We start from the raw sequence: 16,917 nt of genomic DNA, 5'->3' as shown, positions 1-16,917 counted from the left end.
GCAGGATCTAGCTGAGAATCAATCATCTGTGTACATGGCAATTAGACATACATTTATTGTGCTAGCACTCTAGAAATATTTCCCCTGAAACAATGCTGCTGCATACTGAAAAGATACCAAGCCAATACAGAGTGAACCGATCACAGCTGTCAGTAGCCCTCCAGCAAGAGGGAGAAGTTTAAAAGCTCTCTGCTAAGTTGGGAACATCTTTCAGCAGTGTGATAAATTTGAATGACAGCAGTAATATCAGGGATTACTTATTCTCCATGGATAACCCTGACCTCGTCACTTGAGAATTCAGGTAATTGGACAGAATTAAAAAACCGACCACATATTAATTAAGCTCATGCATGGGACTTTCTATGGAAATGATCCATCCATTTTTATTTGAAAGACAAAACATATTTATTTATCCAGCTGTTAAATGATAGCTTTTAATCCCCTTGTCTATCCAGTTTAGACAAAACCTTCTGATATTTTAATCGCTTGGCTATGTGGGAAGGCTGAAATAAAGGAAAAAAGTATTACAGGGTCTAATCCTTATCTGGATTAAATCAGCAGAAAACTGTTGAAGCTAATGATACTGTAATGGGTTATTTAGCCTTCTACTTACTGCCCTGCATAATCTGGCCGTTTGAATTTGCTATAATATCTGAGAAGCAGTATGGACATTGATGTTGGTTAAAAAAAAAAAAAATGAAACAGCGTTCTAAAAATAAGGAGAAAAATCTGGATATTAGTTGGTCACAGGGACTTACCCTTCAACTTCCACTTAAAAAGATGTCATTAAAAAGTCTTTGCTGCATCAGTAATCCAGACCGAAGGATGTAAATTCCAGACTTCTGGAGGGGAGATAATTACTGGAAACTCATAAAAAACAGCTAAATTCTGTTTTAATTTTCATATGCGGAGCAGATGTTTTGACAGATGGATGGACTTTATTTTTGTAACTGTCCGGGAAAAGTCTGCATAACACAGCCCAATCAGTGTTACATATCTGTACTGTTTGTTTTTCAGTCTTTCTGCATTTGGCTCCTATGCTTTTGGTTGCAGGCTTTTTCTTTGTAATTTATTTTTTCAGGCTAATCTCTCTCTGCATAAGCCCTTCTATCAATTTGATATATAAATATTAGAAGACCCTTAAAAAATAAATGTCTGTGTTTAGTTAGTAAGTCAGATATATTGATCTTCATATAGTGGGTGCCCTTGTGGAAAACTTAATTAACACTTTATCTTCTCTTCAAGACAAGCCCTCTGCCCTTAAACACAGTATATAATATTTGGAATTGAAATTTAGAGTTAAGATCCCTCTCCATACATAGTGGACCTCTTTGACTTTAATTCACACTTCGTATGTAAGTGACAGTTTAGTAATACCTCAACTTGTTATACAAGTAGGAGTTTAGTACAGGAGAATTTGCAGTGCTTTGGCCGGGTTACTGTAGTATGACACAAATGGGACATTCTATGATTCTGTGCTTTAGCCACTTTCATTTCAATGAACTGTCAGTGTGGAGCTGAGAATCTGAACCCTGTAACCTCCTCAGCGTGGGCTTTGGTGAGGGGTACGGTCCATATTCCTTCAAGCAGACAAACTGGAGTGTGCCCCGCATTTGGGGTGGGTGCTTCAGCCACCGCACACGGCAGAGCAACTTCAGGGCAGGAACCATTTCTTTGGCCATGCTTTGGAGGATATTGGCAATAATGCCATTACAGGACTGCTTGCAGAAGCATATCCAGCAGTTACACTGTAAAAAGTAGCTCTCTAAAGAAGTTCACTCTGTCAGAACAGAGGGAGAAAGACCTCGCAGGCTATGCTAAGAGGTTTCAGGCATGATGTGGGGGCTTAGCTGCTTGGATTTTAAGATAGAGATAATTCTGTGTAAGTCTGAAGGCAGAACCTACAGGTCTTGGGAAAACATTATACCTTTTATTGAAATATAAATGAAGATTAATCCTCTCCAGGGATAGGCAAGATAAATGAATGGGGGGTTTGAGGACTGTAGTAACTTTCACATGACATACCTAATTTTCTCTTTGAATATCTGCCTCAACCATTCTGTACCATATGCGATCACTTATGCTTTCTGCTGTATATATCAAGCTTTAGGGCATAAACTAGTGTTTAACTTTATATAGACAAGAAAAGTTTCCCAATATTAAGCTGCCCTTTACAATAAACAAGATTATTAGGTGGAAGAATTTATAATGATTCCAGTGCTCCTCTTCTTTAAGATTTATTGTCATAACCTATTCAAGTAATACTTTCCCACCTATAGAGAACTTTGCAAACCTTGCATTGATTTTCATTCACGTTATTAGGCTAAAAGTATTTTAAACTCCCACACCACCCTGCTTTCACTTATTAAACAAACAAACAAACAAACAAACAAAACAAAAACCAAACCAAACCAAACCAAAAAAACAAACTGTTTTCCACCTAGAAAATAATTTTAGAAGTCTAATTATCTTCCTTTTACTTGTTGAAGAAAAATATTCAAAGGCTATGGATATGTCCTGAATAAATTCCCTTTAAACAACATTCCTTCCCTGGAGAAAGTGAAAATGGATACAAAGGTACTCGGGGGCTGAACTTGCACGCAGAAACAATATTTAAATTCCATGACAATCTGTTCCTTAACAGCTTCTGGCTCTGGGTTACTCTTCCTCCACTGGATATTTTCTTCCATCTGCTGTATTTTACCAAGATACTACATTTCTTTTGTTGTCTTTGTCTACTTTTCAGTGCCTTACACTCTGAGATCATGTAGTGAAATGTCTCATTCTGCTGGCACAGACCTTCACACTAACAATATCGTGCTGGCCCGAGGGTCTGGCAAGGTGAGACGTTGCTGCCAAGTGGGACAAGCCCAATTGGAGACACCCAAGTCATTCCAGGCCTCCAGCCAAGGGGGTTGGATCATTGCTTTGCACTCGAGATGACGTATCCACTGATGATGGGACTGGCAGAGCCGTCTGCCAGGTTTCACAACTGGACTTACCATTGTAGGAACCTTGCAGTTTGGGCAGGACTGGGGAAACACTGACAGTGGGATCCATCACCCAAGTCTCATGTCATGATGTGCACAAAGTCGTCTCAATGCTCACACATTTTCCCTGATCAGAGTACCTTTTTTGGCATACATGTGCTGAGATTTGGAGCCCGAGTGAAACAGTCGAAGCTCTTGAAGTTGTTATAAATTTATGGGAAGCTTCGTCTTCCCAGAGACACATAAACTGGGAAAACCTAATACCATCACAAAGCAGACTCTTGCTAAGTTTGAAATACCGAACACAAAGGTACACCATTTCCACACATCACACTGTACCTGTGCAGCTGTACTTGAGCACAATTAGACAAAGGAAGGAATCTTATTTCCCTGCCATTAAAATCAATGTGCATGTTGCTGTTGTTCCAGGGAGAATAGCACCATCACCCAGGCAGGGTAGGAAATTCACTTTGAACTTCCTGAGTTGACAAGGGCTTAAATCAGAACTGTAACTTTACTTTGATGTCATTTATTGTGGTTTAATACCCCTCTTTATTTATTTTTTTACAATCATGTAAAATATATAAAGAAACCTAATCTGTTCGGGAGGTGTATGAGAATTTACTGAATAGACCTTAATGGTTCCTTTATGCAGCTATAAAACACAGGGAAGCTATAGGGGCAACCTGAGCTGGACTGGGAACGTTAAATGTTATATAAATTTATTTGTCATAGTCAAAGGTTTATTGCTATAGGTATTTACCTTCCCCATTGCTTAACTAGGTTGTGTATTTCTTAGACATCTATGGTAAAAAAACATGTTCTACAAGGAATTAAGGAGAGCTTAAAAGCAGGGATGAATAAAACAAATCTGCTTTTAGGAATATGTTGTAAATCCATGGTAACCTTACTGATATTAACACACTTACACTACTAGAAATCCTGAACACTTGAAGTGCAAATACGGCCGTGACAGAGTTAACTCCCCCTTCCCTCCCCCCACCCTTAGGCTAATCTGGAGTAATTCAGTGAGGTTGATGATAGATTTTTTTCTTAATTTCCGTCCACAGAAATCAAAGAAGACTCTGCCCCTAAACCAAGTAGGGTTTTCCATCTCACCTTTAAAGTATTAGCCATCTAATACCTTCTCACCGTATATTATAGATAAGCAGCTGAACAGTATTTAGCAATACCATATAGAGTCACAGATGGCATGTTGCTGTAAATCAGAATATCTCCTTTGAAATCAGCACAATCCGTTTTGATTGACACTGGCTGTGGGTCTAACCCAGCTACTCACAGCATTTTGCAAAGGTATGTATGTGTCCACCACCTCCAACATCTCATGTTCTTCAGGTAGACGATTTTTGAAAGCTTTAACAAAGCATAGTAGTAGACCACAAAGGCATTTTTAAAATCATGATACACCAAAAAAGATAAGGCAAAGTCCAGTCCTACTGAAACAGTGGTGGGAATAAATTCGGACAGATACAACTGTAAGTGAAAAAATTCAGATTTAATAATGCAGAAATCATTGGACAGTTTTAAATTATGTAGAGTCAAAGGCAGATGCTCCATCTGAAACACAGAATATCAGTTTAAGAAAGGAACTATTTCAATTTTGTTCATTTTTAATGTTACATGAATTCGCAGTATTTGCCCTTTTTGTTTCAGCAGACATTGCATTATTAACACACTCACATGATTTTCACATATTTCTTGTATTAAAAGCAACAAAGGACAACAGCATTAAGAAAAATATCAAAACATACCGTGTAATTTTAATGGTTTATGCCAGGTATTTGCTTAGTACTCTACCACTGTGACAGTGGAAAGCAGTCTGTGGATACATATGCATAAAAGAAATGCATGCTCATGTTTGTAAATGTGTGGGAGGAAGAATAAGTATGCACCAGAAATTAGTGTGTTTGTATTAAGAAAGGTCAGAATGGAAGAATTAAGAGAGACCTCTGGTAACATCCATCTCTATTTCTTTCAATTTCCTGTTGGATTACCTTAACCATCTTTAGATTTTCTCTTCCATCTCAGCTAGAAAGATAACTTAAGTTATCAGCAGTAAGCCAAGGACTTAGTAAGATTCCTTATGCTTTTCTCTGAGTGCTCTATTTTATATATTGCCATTATCTATTACACAACTAAACATTAAAATTGGAAGAGCAATGTCACTTTAGTACAGTCCTTTGTGTGAGGCAGGGAATCAGTATTTTATCCGTGCAAGTTTGTTGCTTTTCCCTGTGGTGGCTGAAGACATGCCTCAAACTGCAGATGCATTTTCCTGGCAGAACCATTATTTTGTGCTCGTGAGTACCTGGTTTAATTAGCAAGCAAGTTGCAGAGACAAATGTTTCCAGTCAATGAGATTTCTGTAGAGGCCGTAGCTCAGGTGATATTTCCATGAGTCCTGGTCCACTTGAAGAGGTATAGCTGAGTGCTGTACCAACAGTCATCAAATATGCATAGAAAAGTTTCATTCATTTTTAACACAAGCTTTACTGGAAATGGTTATTTTATTTCAGTGTTCTTGTTTTTTTCCTATTTGAAATCCGTTATTTGTAATTGTGTCAGTAGAGTGATTTGCAGGCATTGATGTATTTCTTTTCATTGTTAGACCTGATTGAACTAAAGATATTAAATGAACAGAAGAAGCTGATATCCTGACTATCAGTTTAGACATTTTAATTTTAATAACATAAGGCATTGATAATGACATTTTTGTTAACAGATAACAGACGATGTTTATACTAGGTACTGTTAATGTTACTATTAAGTTTTTAAATGCTGAGAACTGGCATTACTCATGATACATAATTTATTTAAGTAGAAAATGAAAAGTGCAAGTTTTGCAAAGCTTATATTCTAGGGGCTGTCAGTAATTGCATTAAAGTTTAGCGGATGTATTCATCTTTATAAAACTGGCCCCTAAACACAGACAATCGGGAGGAGGCAGCATTCATATTATTGTTAGAAATGTTATATCAATGATTTGTTTTTCATCAACTCCTTCCATCTGGCCCATCTTTCTTCTAATTGTTACTTAATTGTATACAAGCAAACAGTTGGTCCATTTTTCTTCATCGTTTCATTCTGACACATTTCTATAAATGGGTTTTGTCTTACAAACATGGTAATAGCATAAATTACAGAGATGAAGCATGTCTGAAACAAAAATTAGGATTTTTTTTTTTGTAATCTTTTCTTCAGGGATGGATGTTTTATTAAATGACAGCCAAAGATATTTAAATGAGAGGCTAAATCAGGCTGTTTATTAAATGCTTAGCAATAAACAAGCTTATAAACAGCATGAAATTATCACACTTTTAAAATCTGCTCATTCAGCCACACATCCCTAACACAGAAGAGCTCCCATTAGTCATAAGCACTGAAATAACATTGCGGATACGATTTTTTTTTCCCCACTTTTCTTTGCAGAGAGAATGTGCTAATTTCATCAAGGTGCTTAAGGCTTACAACCAAACCCACTTGTACGCCTGTGGAACAGGAGCTTTTCATCCCGTCTGCACATATATTGATGTTGGAAGCCATCCTGAGGTAAACTATCTTAAAACAATATTTTTTCTTTTTTCCTGTTTTTAGTCTTTATTGGTGTTTAGCCAGTCTCCTCCTCCTACAATGCACTCTCATTAGTTTCTGTGGCTCGGTGAGGGGATCTGGTAGGACCTGCTTCTGAATCAGGTGCTGACGTGCTGATTGATAAATCACAGCAGAATCTGTACTTTTCTCCCCTATGCAGCCCCTTTTCCCCCAGGGGCTTAAATAAATATGAATAAACCTATTCTGCCTTGTTCACGCAATTAAAAGCACTCTTTTTTTGGTCAGGACAGATAGCAGCTATAAGAGGGGTAGTTCAGCCTGTGTGCTTATTCTGGCATCAGCTCTGTCCTTTAGTCTCCCACCCGTCAGTACAGTCTGTCATGATGGCAACTTTCTCCCAGCTGGGAGTTAAAATAGTGTCACACATTTATAAATCCCACTTATCAGATTTTTCCTAACACACTGACAGTTTTTCATATGACCTAGGTTCTGTTACTTTACTTTTTTAGTGAAAAAAAATAAATCATTTTTTCTCTATCTTTTCCCCCATTTTTTTAAATCTGTAGTTTACTGTTTTTTTTTTCGCTTAGTGCTGCAGAAAGCTTTCAGTAGCCCTTGTACTGCTTTGTGAGTGATTGTCATAACTAAAGAGATAAGCGCGGTCTTCCCTGGTGAGAAACAATGGCCCTCACAGAAAGCAATGGGACAATGCTGCTTTTCTTGGCTGAAAATTTGGCTATCATGTCTCTGTGCTTCACTTCAATCCTTTTTCTTTTCAGGAAAGCCAATCTTTTATTTTCTTACTAAGATGAGTATGTAATATAAATTAGTCCACTTTTCTTTATTTTCAGTCTGTCTTACCTGAGTATTCCTCCATGGACTGGTTCAGTTTAGTAACCATGCTCTTGATGTGTTTTCAGTACTTTCCTAGTTTATAGATAAGTTTTACTGATTAATCTATAGTTGTGTTACTAGTAGCTTCTGTGATCTCTGAAGAACAGCTCTTTCAAGTTAACTTATGGTTTTGCAATTCAGGTTTTCAGATTTCCCTGAAAATAAAGACGTCATTGTTAAATGAATGAGGACTCAGGTATTTAAAAATCAGAATTTCTTCTTGTAGAAAAATTAACAGAATAGAGTGTTGACTTTATAGCCTGGGAACCATTTTTCCCTATAAAAATGTCTTTTGATATTTGAAACATGAGCCTTTAAAATGTTCTAAGCACAAAATTTTGGAGGGATAAAGGAGCTGCAAAGTAGAAGGGATTTTTTTCATATTCTTTAATAAGTTATTCCAGAATGCATTCTTGGCAATTAGTGATTGTCTCTTGACCACACACAGTATGTCATTGCTTACTGCATTAAACAGATTCTCTGCTTCCTGAGATCCCTTTGGGAATTGGTAGACATATTAATTAACTCCAGTTCCGTAAGATGTGTGTCAATCAATTCTTGGCTATCTGCCAAGTGAATCTATCTGGAGAGAGATAGCTGGTATGAGGTCATTTACTTCTACATTTGGCTGTTTTATGACTGTACCATAAAACTAACACACACTTTATAAAGGATTTATAGAAAGGATGATCAGAGATGAGATGCCAGATCCAACCTTGGTTTAACATTCTGGATTTTGAGACGCTTGAGTCAATGATGTGTTTGGCCCTGGAGCTGAAAGAGGATGTTTGTTTTAGCTTCTTTTTAGCAGTCCCTAACTATCAACAAAATCTAAATGGTTGCATTTTTGGTCATTTATGCAGTAAGCTTTTTAGAGCCTGTGTGACTGAATCACTCTCTTGACCCATGGTTTCACCTTTGCAAAGCAGGGAAGTTAGGAGTATGTTTATCTGAACTGTCTCAGACACTGTTATCTTTTTATTTCCTTTTCATACTTAAGCTACGAGTGAAATCATCTTCACCTGCCCTTCTAGTGGCACAAGTTTCTGTATCCTCTGGACACTTGTGAAGGAGGAGTCATTGCCTTCTCAGCCCAGGTCTGCCCATGAAGAGGGAAAGTGGGGCAGGCAGAAGTACTCATGTCTTCTCAGGTTTTGACAAATGTGACAGTCTGGGTCCTGTCCCGTGCAAAGGTGAAAATGAGATGGATAAATAAATTTATTAGGTTTGCAATTAAAAATAATTTGGCTTGTCTCTGTCTCTCAGTTAGAGCCTATTCCTTCCTTTCCCATACCACCTAGCCAGGAATTTCAAATGTTCATCTCCTCTCAGAGCTGGGGAAGAGGAGGGTGCTTGATTGACAGTAGCTATTAGAGACACCATGAATGGGGGGGTTGTGATACAGTATTAACCCCCACATCCCTGCACAGTGCATCTGTGAGAGCCAGATGGTTTACATTGTCATGTCAGACAGCAGCACTGGACGTGTCAAAGAGCCACTGCTTCTGTATCATGCATAGTTTATACCTCCCTAGCATACTAAAAAAGGTAAAAAGTATGACTGAAGGCAAGTGGTTGATTTTGAGTTAAAAAATTGCCATCTAAAATGTTTCCTGAAGATTCATTTTCTGCCACAACACTTGTGGAAAATTAACTGACTTCACCATCTGCTTATTTATTTTTCAAGCACTTAGAGAGGTAAATGTGAACTGATTAGGGGAATAGTCGGGGAATGTACCTACTGTCTAATAAGACTGCTTGTTTATCTGAGCTCTGAATATAACCCACCTGCCTGAGTCTGATGGAGGAGAGGAAATTAGTTTGTGCCAAACTGAAGAGGATGGAGAAGTGAAATTTGAAGAAAAGAGTGGCAAGTGATAGAAGAGACACTAGAGGCAATTGAAGCAGGCTGCAGGAGGCTGGAATATGGTACAATTTCTATGATTAGGGAAAGGAAATAAATTACTTTGTATGACAGTCATAAAGTAATGGGAATATGAATTGTTATATCTGTTGAATATCTCTTCAATATGAAGCAGTGTATCACAGCCTCATTCTGTATTTGAAGAAAACCATTTCTAGTGATGAAACTAGGCAGGTCTAATTGAGTTTGATGAAGTACAGTATCAGAAATAATAATAGAAAGGTAAAAGGATATGAACAGCATGCTGTGCATCTGATTAAAAATGATCTGTGCAAATGTATACAACCTAATATGTTGTGAATTATACCACAGAATAAGGAGTAAAGCAGACTAATCTTTGCTTAAATCCATTCCAGATGTGTAAGTGAATAACCACAGTATTTAGAGAGAAGAATAAAGTTAATGTTTGAATAGGCTTTAAGCACGTAAGCTATGAGTAAGCAGGAAAGAACATATTTAGAGAGAACGTAGCATGTGTATACACAGAAAATACCTGAGAAGAGCCTAATTTAAAGCTTGAGATCATCCATTAGAGAGGCTGTATTTTTATCTTCAGTGAATGGGGCAAACTGGCTCATATGCAGATGTCTGTATTGTATGTGCCTGAGTTTAGGTCAGATGACCTAACACAGACACTACACCAATTTCAGTGATCCAGGCTTAGGCAACATGTGTCATGCTTTCCACACAGGGCAACAGAATACAAGAAACCAATTACCAGACAAAACAAGAAAGTAATTAGTAAAGCCATGTTCTACTCCTACTGACTTCTGACGAAACAGGACTGAATGTGTAGGAATGTTGTACTTAGCGGTTGCAAAATTACACAAGTCAGATCTGTGCTTGAAAGGAACAAATCCAACTGCAGGGAGAAACAGAGGTGCATTAAAACCCACTAGAATATCACAACAGGATGCAGAATGCACCTGCCTGTGCATGTCTGAGCAGGGGAAAGAGCCCCGCTCCCTGTCCCCAGGGCTCCCTTTGGGGCGGTTTCTGTGAACCAGCAGGAAAGGAACAGGATTTACCATTTACTTAACCCTTACATGCAGGTGGAGGTATAGAGAATGCCCTATATAGAACGTTTGGTTTTTTTTATTAATGCTCAGGCAGGCATTGCAAGAGCTGTACAAAATTGTTTGCTAGATCCTCAACAGGAATACATTAGGATTTCTTCAACAGAGGTGAATCAATAGATGCTGTCTGAAGAACTAACCCGGCTTCTTTTATTGTCTCCTAATCCCAAATTTCTTGTAATTGTCCAACAGATTAAAACTCTTTTTTAACTGTATGAACTTAAAAGGTCTGGGATCACTTTACTTGCAGGTTATTTCTCATTCTTAATCAATAAAGAAGCTCTAAATTTAGTTCAGATTTATGATGTACATAAAACATTAAGTTATAGCACATGACGTCGTATAACACTACCACCTGTAACATATTTACTTTTTCCGGACTCTGTGTATTTTAAAAATCTTTGGTTCAACTCATAAAATTTTGCTGAATTATACTTTCCACTTTTCTTTATCCCTTCTGTACTTCACATTAGAAGAGGTCTAGAGTGCATTTTCTAAGTAATGGACATCCTGTTCTGATATATTTATTCATCTGTCTTTTTTGTCTGTCTGTATACATGTCTGTATATGTTATATATATGTATATAGTGATGGAAGAGAAGTTTTTTTCCTTTGACTTTGAAGGAATACATTACTTGAAGGACCAGTGTTACTGCTGGTAGAAAACATGTTGTGTTTCATTATCTAGTATAAAATTCAGGGTGAAACATTGACTTCAGGAGTAGTAGATATGGCATAAATTGGCCTACCTTCATTGAAGACAGCAGAGCTGTGTCAGTTTACATCAGTTAAGATTCTGATCTGTGGTTTTGAAGTTAAATATTTGAGTAAATTATTTTTTAAGTTAAGAATCACCTCAGGGTAATTTGCTTTCCATCCAATTAGTTATACCTTTATACAGCATTTATATGCTTGCCAAATATATAGAGAAAATATGAAGGAAAGGGATACTGTTAAAGGATTACTCTCATTTGTGATATAACAATTGGATGATAGAATGAGTATTCGTCACATACCAGTTCTAAGGATCACTACAATCATGGAGAAATGCCAATAAAAGATCTAGTTTACAGACTAACAGCCTATTTTAGTTCAGAGATGCTTTAACCTTTTTAAACCTTTTAAATCCTGTTAGTATAGTACACGAAAATGAAACTGAAGAGCCAGATCTCTAGCTTATCTATACTGTAAGTACCTTTTAGAGCACTTCTTTCAATTATCTGGGTAGTTTAGTGATGGGAAAAAAAGATAACTTCTCACAGGTATTTAAAGGCTGATATACTTCATCTTGTTTCATAAAAAACAGGGTAATAATTTCTGCTATAGTGGGAAATACCAGATACTGGACATTTTTGCTGTACTGATGTTCTTGTTTGTGGAGGACAGCAGGTAACAGGATAGCCAGCATTAGACACACATCTGTCCAGGCATCTCACAGGGTCACTGGCCAAAATCACAAAATAAAGGGGCTTGATTTCTCTGGAGGTGCTGGGTCTGCAAACCATCACTTCTGCTGCTCCACATGAGATCGATTTCCAGTCCCTTAGGCTACCCTGTGTGAAAACTCTTTACATAAAATCAGGCTTTTCACACATGTACGATTTACCTTCATGTGCTAAAAAGAATAAATCTTGGTATAGCTATAACCTTTCTAGCACTTTTTGAAGTAGATAGTTTTATATACAGTTATATGCAACTACATACAGCTTATGATTCTTTTTCTAAGCCATAATTCTCTATGTCATTGGTTGGGAAGGGATATGCTATGGGAACTTTCCAATGACCTGCAGACAATATTTACAAGAGGAGTACAGGGAAAGGACAGAGAACATGACAGTACTTTCTTGTAAGACAACTTGAGTCATTTGTTCTGGTAAGGTTTGACAAATATTCTGTAAGGAAACAAGGATTTGTTTTTGGAAGTTTTAGCACCGTCATGCAGAAGCATGTAGTTCTTACAGGCTGAGTGTTATGTCCCAAATGGCAACTCTTGTTACGTGGTATTATCTTGTGATAAAGTTACAGAAGCAGAAGGTCACCATAAAAAGGTAACTTGATTCCCATTTAAAAGACTTTTTGAAAAACTCCATAAACCCCTTTCTAAACAAATATGAATCAGGTTGATGGTTAAATGTTACTATTTATGAAGGCCTGTCTTGGAATACACTGCAGATCTCCTTTGGCTTCAGCTGTATTTTGAACGCTTGTTTGCTAAAAGAGAACTTAAACCAGAAAACCTCAGATTTTTCAAAACTTCATCCTGTCATCCCCAACCAAAATACTATTCCAGTAACAATTTATTTCCAGAGTAGATCCTTTAAAGTAGGACTATTAGGAGTTATGTGATAATTTAGTTGTCAGAATAGTTTAATTTATGAAGTAAACTTCTCCAACTGCATAGCACACATGGCAGCAATGGCTGACTTCTTTCCTACTCCTCACTGTTGGGAAAGTCTACACAGCTGCTACTGATATTTTATCTCCAGCAAAGTGAGGTAGCGAAGAGAAAAATTTTGGAAGAGATTTTTTTCCAAGTATCCTGTTTTAACAACATAAGAACTCATTTCCTAATAAAAATTATTAATGCATACCAAACTTTCGATGTAAACCACACAGTTAAAAGTATAATACTTTAAATTTGCAGTTAATGTTTATTATCCTGACTTATTCAGTTAAGAAAGACGTGTCTTTATGACAGCTGAATATTTGACAACTAGCTGATCCATTTCATCTTCCATTTACCAATGTAAAGGTATATTTGTAAGAATAGGACTATTCCAAATCATATGTATGCAAAGGATCTGGCTCAGTATCTTAAAATTCAGCTGCAGTACAAATATCATTTTTGGGGAATGTATTTAGCAAAGAGCTCATGCTTTAATCATCGTCAGGAAATGTGCACATTGTAGGTTTTCAGCTGTCATTTAATGCATTCAGTCTTGTCCTTGCATATTTCATAATTACACCTAAGCAATTTGGAATCTATTTATGTCTAAAGTGACAGAAAGTCAGTAATTATGTCTCAAGTTCACTCCGAGATTTACAAGTTGAACATTTACATGCAGGAAATGAAATCAAATTTTAAACTATCGTAAGTCAAAACAGTCAAAATTGGCTATTTTATTTCTTCACCTTTATTCCTCAGTCTACAGACTTCAATGGTTTATGTAAAATGGTTGCAGAATTCTTTAGCAAGTCATACAGAGGAGAGGTATAAGATATGATGAGAAGCAGAACAAAGAGTTTACAACTGCAAGGGCCATTTGTTGCACAGCAGAAAACACTAATGAAACCCCTATTATTATTCAAGTCTGATCAGTTTAGCTATTCGGCATCTAACTTTTGTTTAAGACTTGATAAATACATGCAAATTGCTATGGCAGACCTCCCGGTTTATTCTTGAGTGAAAAAAATTAAAAAATCAACTCCAGAACTATATTACTTTAATATTACATTATACATATGTTTTAAAGAAAATGTAAATTGAAGTCACTCCACAGGTGATGTTCCAGCACTCTACAGTTGGTTTTAATAAAAAACTTCCCTGAGATGAGAGAGAACTCATAAGGATCTGTAGAGAGTGTTGATTTTTCCATGGATCTGGTCTGATCACTAGAGACATGAGATGACACAAAAAAGCTTGATAGTAGCAAGATCCTGCATATTCTTCTCCACTCACACAAAATAACTGTTAACACAGAATTTTTCTTAGATTTTCTTGGTGCAAAAAGAGTCCAGTGAGAACAACAGTGTCAAATTTGAACGCCTCATATCCTAATGAGAGGAATCTGTGCACTAGCACTCTTGCACTGAGATAACTGAGAAGACTATTGTTCACTCACCATACATGGCTTTCTCCTGTGGCTGAGAAATGCTAGTTGATTGCAGTGGAGAACTGTATACAGTATGGCACAGCTGAATGACTTCCATGAATAAGAAACCACAGCCAGTTGACATATTCATTAGGTTCAAAGAAATGAGTCTCAGAACTGTGGGAAAACTTTTGTTTATGCTGCTGAAGGGGAGAAAAATAAAAGAGTGAGATAGAAAGAGACCTCCATGGAAGTAAATTGGCAGAGTGGAGTGTGCACACGCGCACGTGCAGAACATTTGGGTGGATTTTCACTCATACTATGTGCAATGTCTTGCTTTGTGAGTCCATGCCTTAAACCATGGCTAACTTTGAATATGCTCAAATAATGAGTGATTCAAGTTAAAGATACTCTTTAGATTTGGGTCATTTTTGTTTTTTTAATGTGGAGTGTTTTTTCCTAGTACCAGTTGTCTTCAGTGGAATTCGATATGACTTATACAGGTATAACTGACTGGGTTTCACTCTTCTTGTATAGAGTCACAGAAGAAAACATTAATTTCTAGTATTGTTCGAGTGGTAACTCAAAGTTTTGTGACTGCTTTAAGAAAATTATTTTTAGTGATGGCTACCAGTGGAGATGAAAATACACGCAATGTTTACATTTGGATGTTCATTGTTAATCCTATCAATTAAAGGAAGTTACGATCAATTATTTATTTACACAAGGTAAATATTCCCACTGTCACATGATTACCTTTACCATGAGACAATACAGTTCTCCTAATTCATTACAGACTTACATTGCACTTTTAAGAGAGATGGCAGTCATATTAATATTTTGATCCAATTTTCTGGGTGGAAATATGTTCATTCATCAGCAGAACCCATAACATTTCTAGTAACACAGAAGTTCAGCATTTGCCTCTTGTTAGAATAACAATTGAAAATATTAACCCAGCTTCACAGTCATGAAACATATGCAAAATTTCATCCACACACCTCCTGAAACAAAGACAAGTATGGCTGAATCCTTTGATCTCTCAACCAACATGGGGGAGAAAAAAAAAAATGAAACAAAACAAACCACCATCTGTTGGGAAACCAATGTAATAAAAACAGTGTAAAGCTAGTCTATAGGATAGACTGACTTAATTGAGGAAATGACTTATAAATAGAATTATTTTTTGATTTAGAGGTGTAGGAGGAAGCAAAACTGAAAGAAGGAGTTACCAAGCAGAGGTTTGGATAGATCAGCATCAAAGCCACATTATTCATTGTGGGATCCATGTCACAAAGCTCCAGTTGACGGGGGCTGACCTCATGAAAAAGAATCACATTTTAAGCATGATTTCTGCAGCTGAAGGAAGTGACTGTATTGCGTTTGTAGCTCAGTACAAACATCTTGTCAAATAAGCTTTAAACAAGCAAGGTCACAATGCAGCAGGTTTTAGCTGTGGGTGATGCTCCACATACAGGACACAGGGCTGTGAAATGCAGAGCAGCAAACTAACCAGTTATATTAAATATTCAGACATAAAGACCTAACCAAGACCCTATTAATGTTAATCAACTTCACTGGACTTTGTCTAAAATGATATGAGAGTTGATGTGTTGTGAAGTGCCTTTCAGGCCTGATTTTTAAAAGCTGTAGGATATATTTAGTTACATGCAAATCTGATAATACTGTCTATCTCCATGCTTTCAGGCAAACGTGATATTTATCGTTTCTGTGTGTTCACAGTGTGTGAGCTTTATGGTATATCAGCATGGGGACTGGTCTGCAGTTCGTCCCAGGAAGGGACCCAGAGAGGCTGCGTACGACCGTGCTGCAGGCTGCTCCGCAATGGTGGAGAGGCTTATGCCAGAGCATCTTCCCAAAACCTCCTCTTGATGTTGCTGCTGGCTGTAAGATTCTCAGTCACTCAGAATTCCCAGAAAAGGGGCATTTCCCCAAAGGAAAGATGAAAACACTCATGGATTTAAAAGCAATCTTTCAAACAGCTTTAGGAAAGACAAAAGTCACTTTCCACAATGTGAGGCCTCCTTGGTGTGCTTCCAAGCTCCTTATACATCTCTTTCTTTCATCAACAGCTGCATTTGGCATGACAGAACTGGCTTCTCCACAACAATTAGATCTTATTTCTCCTTTGATAAAAAGCAGAGCAACTGCAGGTGAAGCTACTCTTTCTGTTAGTAAACAGCAGTGCATAGGTATTTCCCGCAGTTGCCTGGTGGAACAGGAAATAATTGTTCTTCTCTTACTGTCTTGACCATCCCCATTTTTATGTACAGACTCATATTTATGTGAAAATGCTTTCATAATACTTTCCAGATGCCTCCTTGCATTTACAATGTTTTGAAACTGTGTTTCTTCTCTGCACTGTGTTTTACAGTGTCTCAAATTTGTTACTGTGTTCAAATCATAAAATTCCACAATTCCATAGGTTAGTAAGAATATAATGCTATAAACTGATGCTTTGATCAGTAATTAGTACTTTGCTTCTTAAGGAGAGAATTAAATCAATCATGTAAGAAAGTGAATAAGAATTGATCCCATATATGCCATGCACACAGAGAAGATGGCCGCAAGGCGCAGGATCTCTGCAAAACAAGAGAATATATAGTTTAAATATTGTGTCACTTTCT

General features: G+C 37.2%; 1 protein-coding gene across 4 annotated transcripts in view; it reads left to right on the top strand.

The window, feature by feature from the left end:
* The window catches only part of SEMA3A (semaphorin 3A), a 171,700-nt gene that overhangs the window by 63,476 nt on the left and 91,307 nt on the right, over positions 1-16,917 (top strand). For 2 of the 4 annotated variants that reach the window (XM_005512064.4, XM_021300616.2), the window contains one exon: positions 6,441-6,560. The exons of the other annotated variants lie outside the window; for them this stretch is intronic. In XM_005512064.4, the coding sequence (XP_005512121.2) occupies positions 6,441-6,560 (120 nt within the window). The remainder of the gene's footprint in view (positions 1-6,440; positions 6,561-16,917) is intronic. 4 annotated transcript variants of the gene reach the window in all.

Source organism: Columba livia, chromosome 1, assembly GCF_036013475.1.
Source record: "Columba livia isolate bColLiv1 breed racing homer chromosome 1, bColLiv1.pat.W.v2, whole genome shotgun sequence".
Taxonomy (NCBI): Eukaryota; Metazoa; Chordata; class Aves; order Columbiformes; family Columbidae; genus Columba; species Columba livia.
Note: the sequence above shows the minus strand (reverse complement) of the source record. Positions and strands in the feature narration are given on the sequence as shown.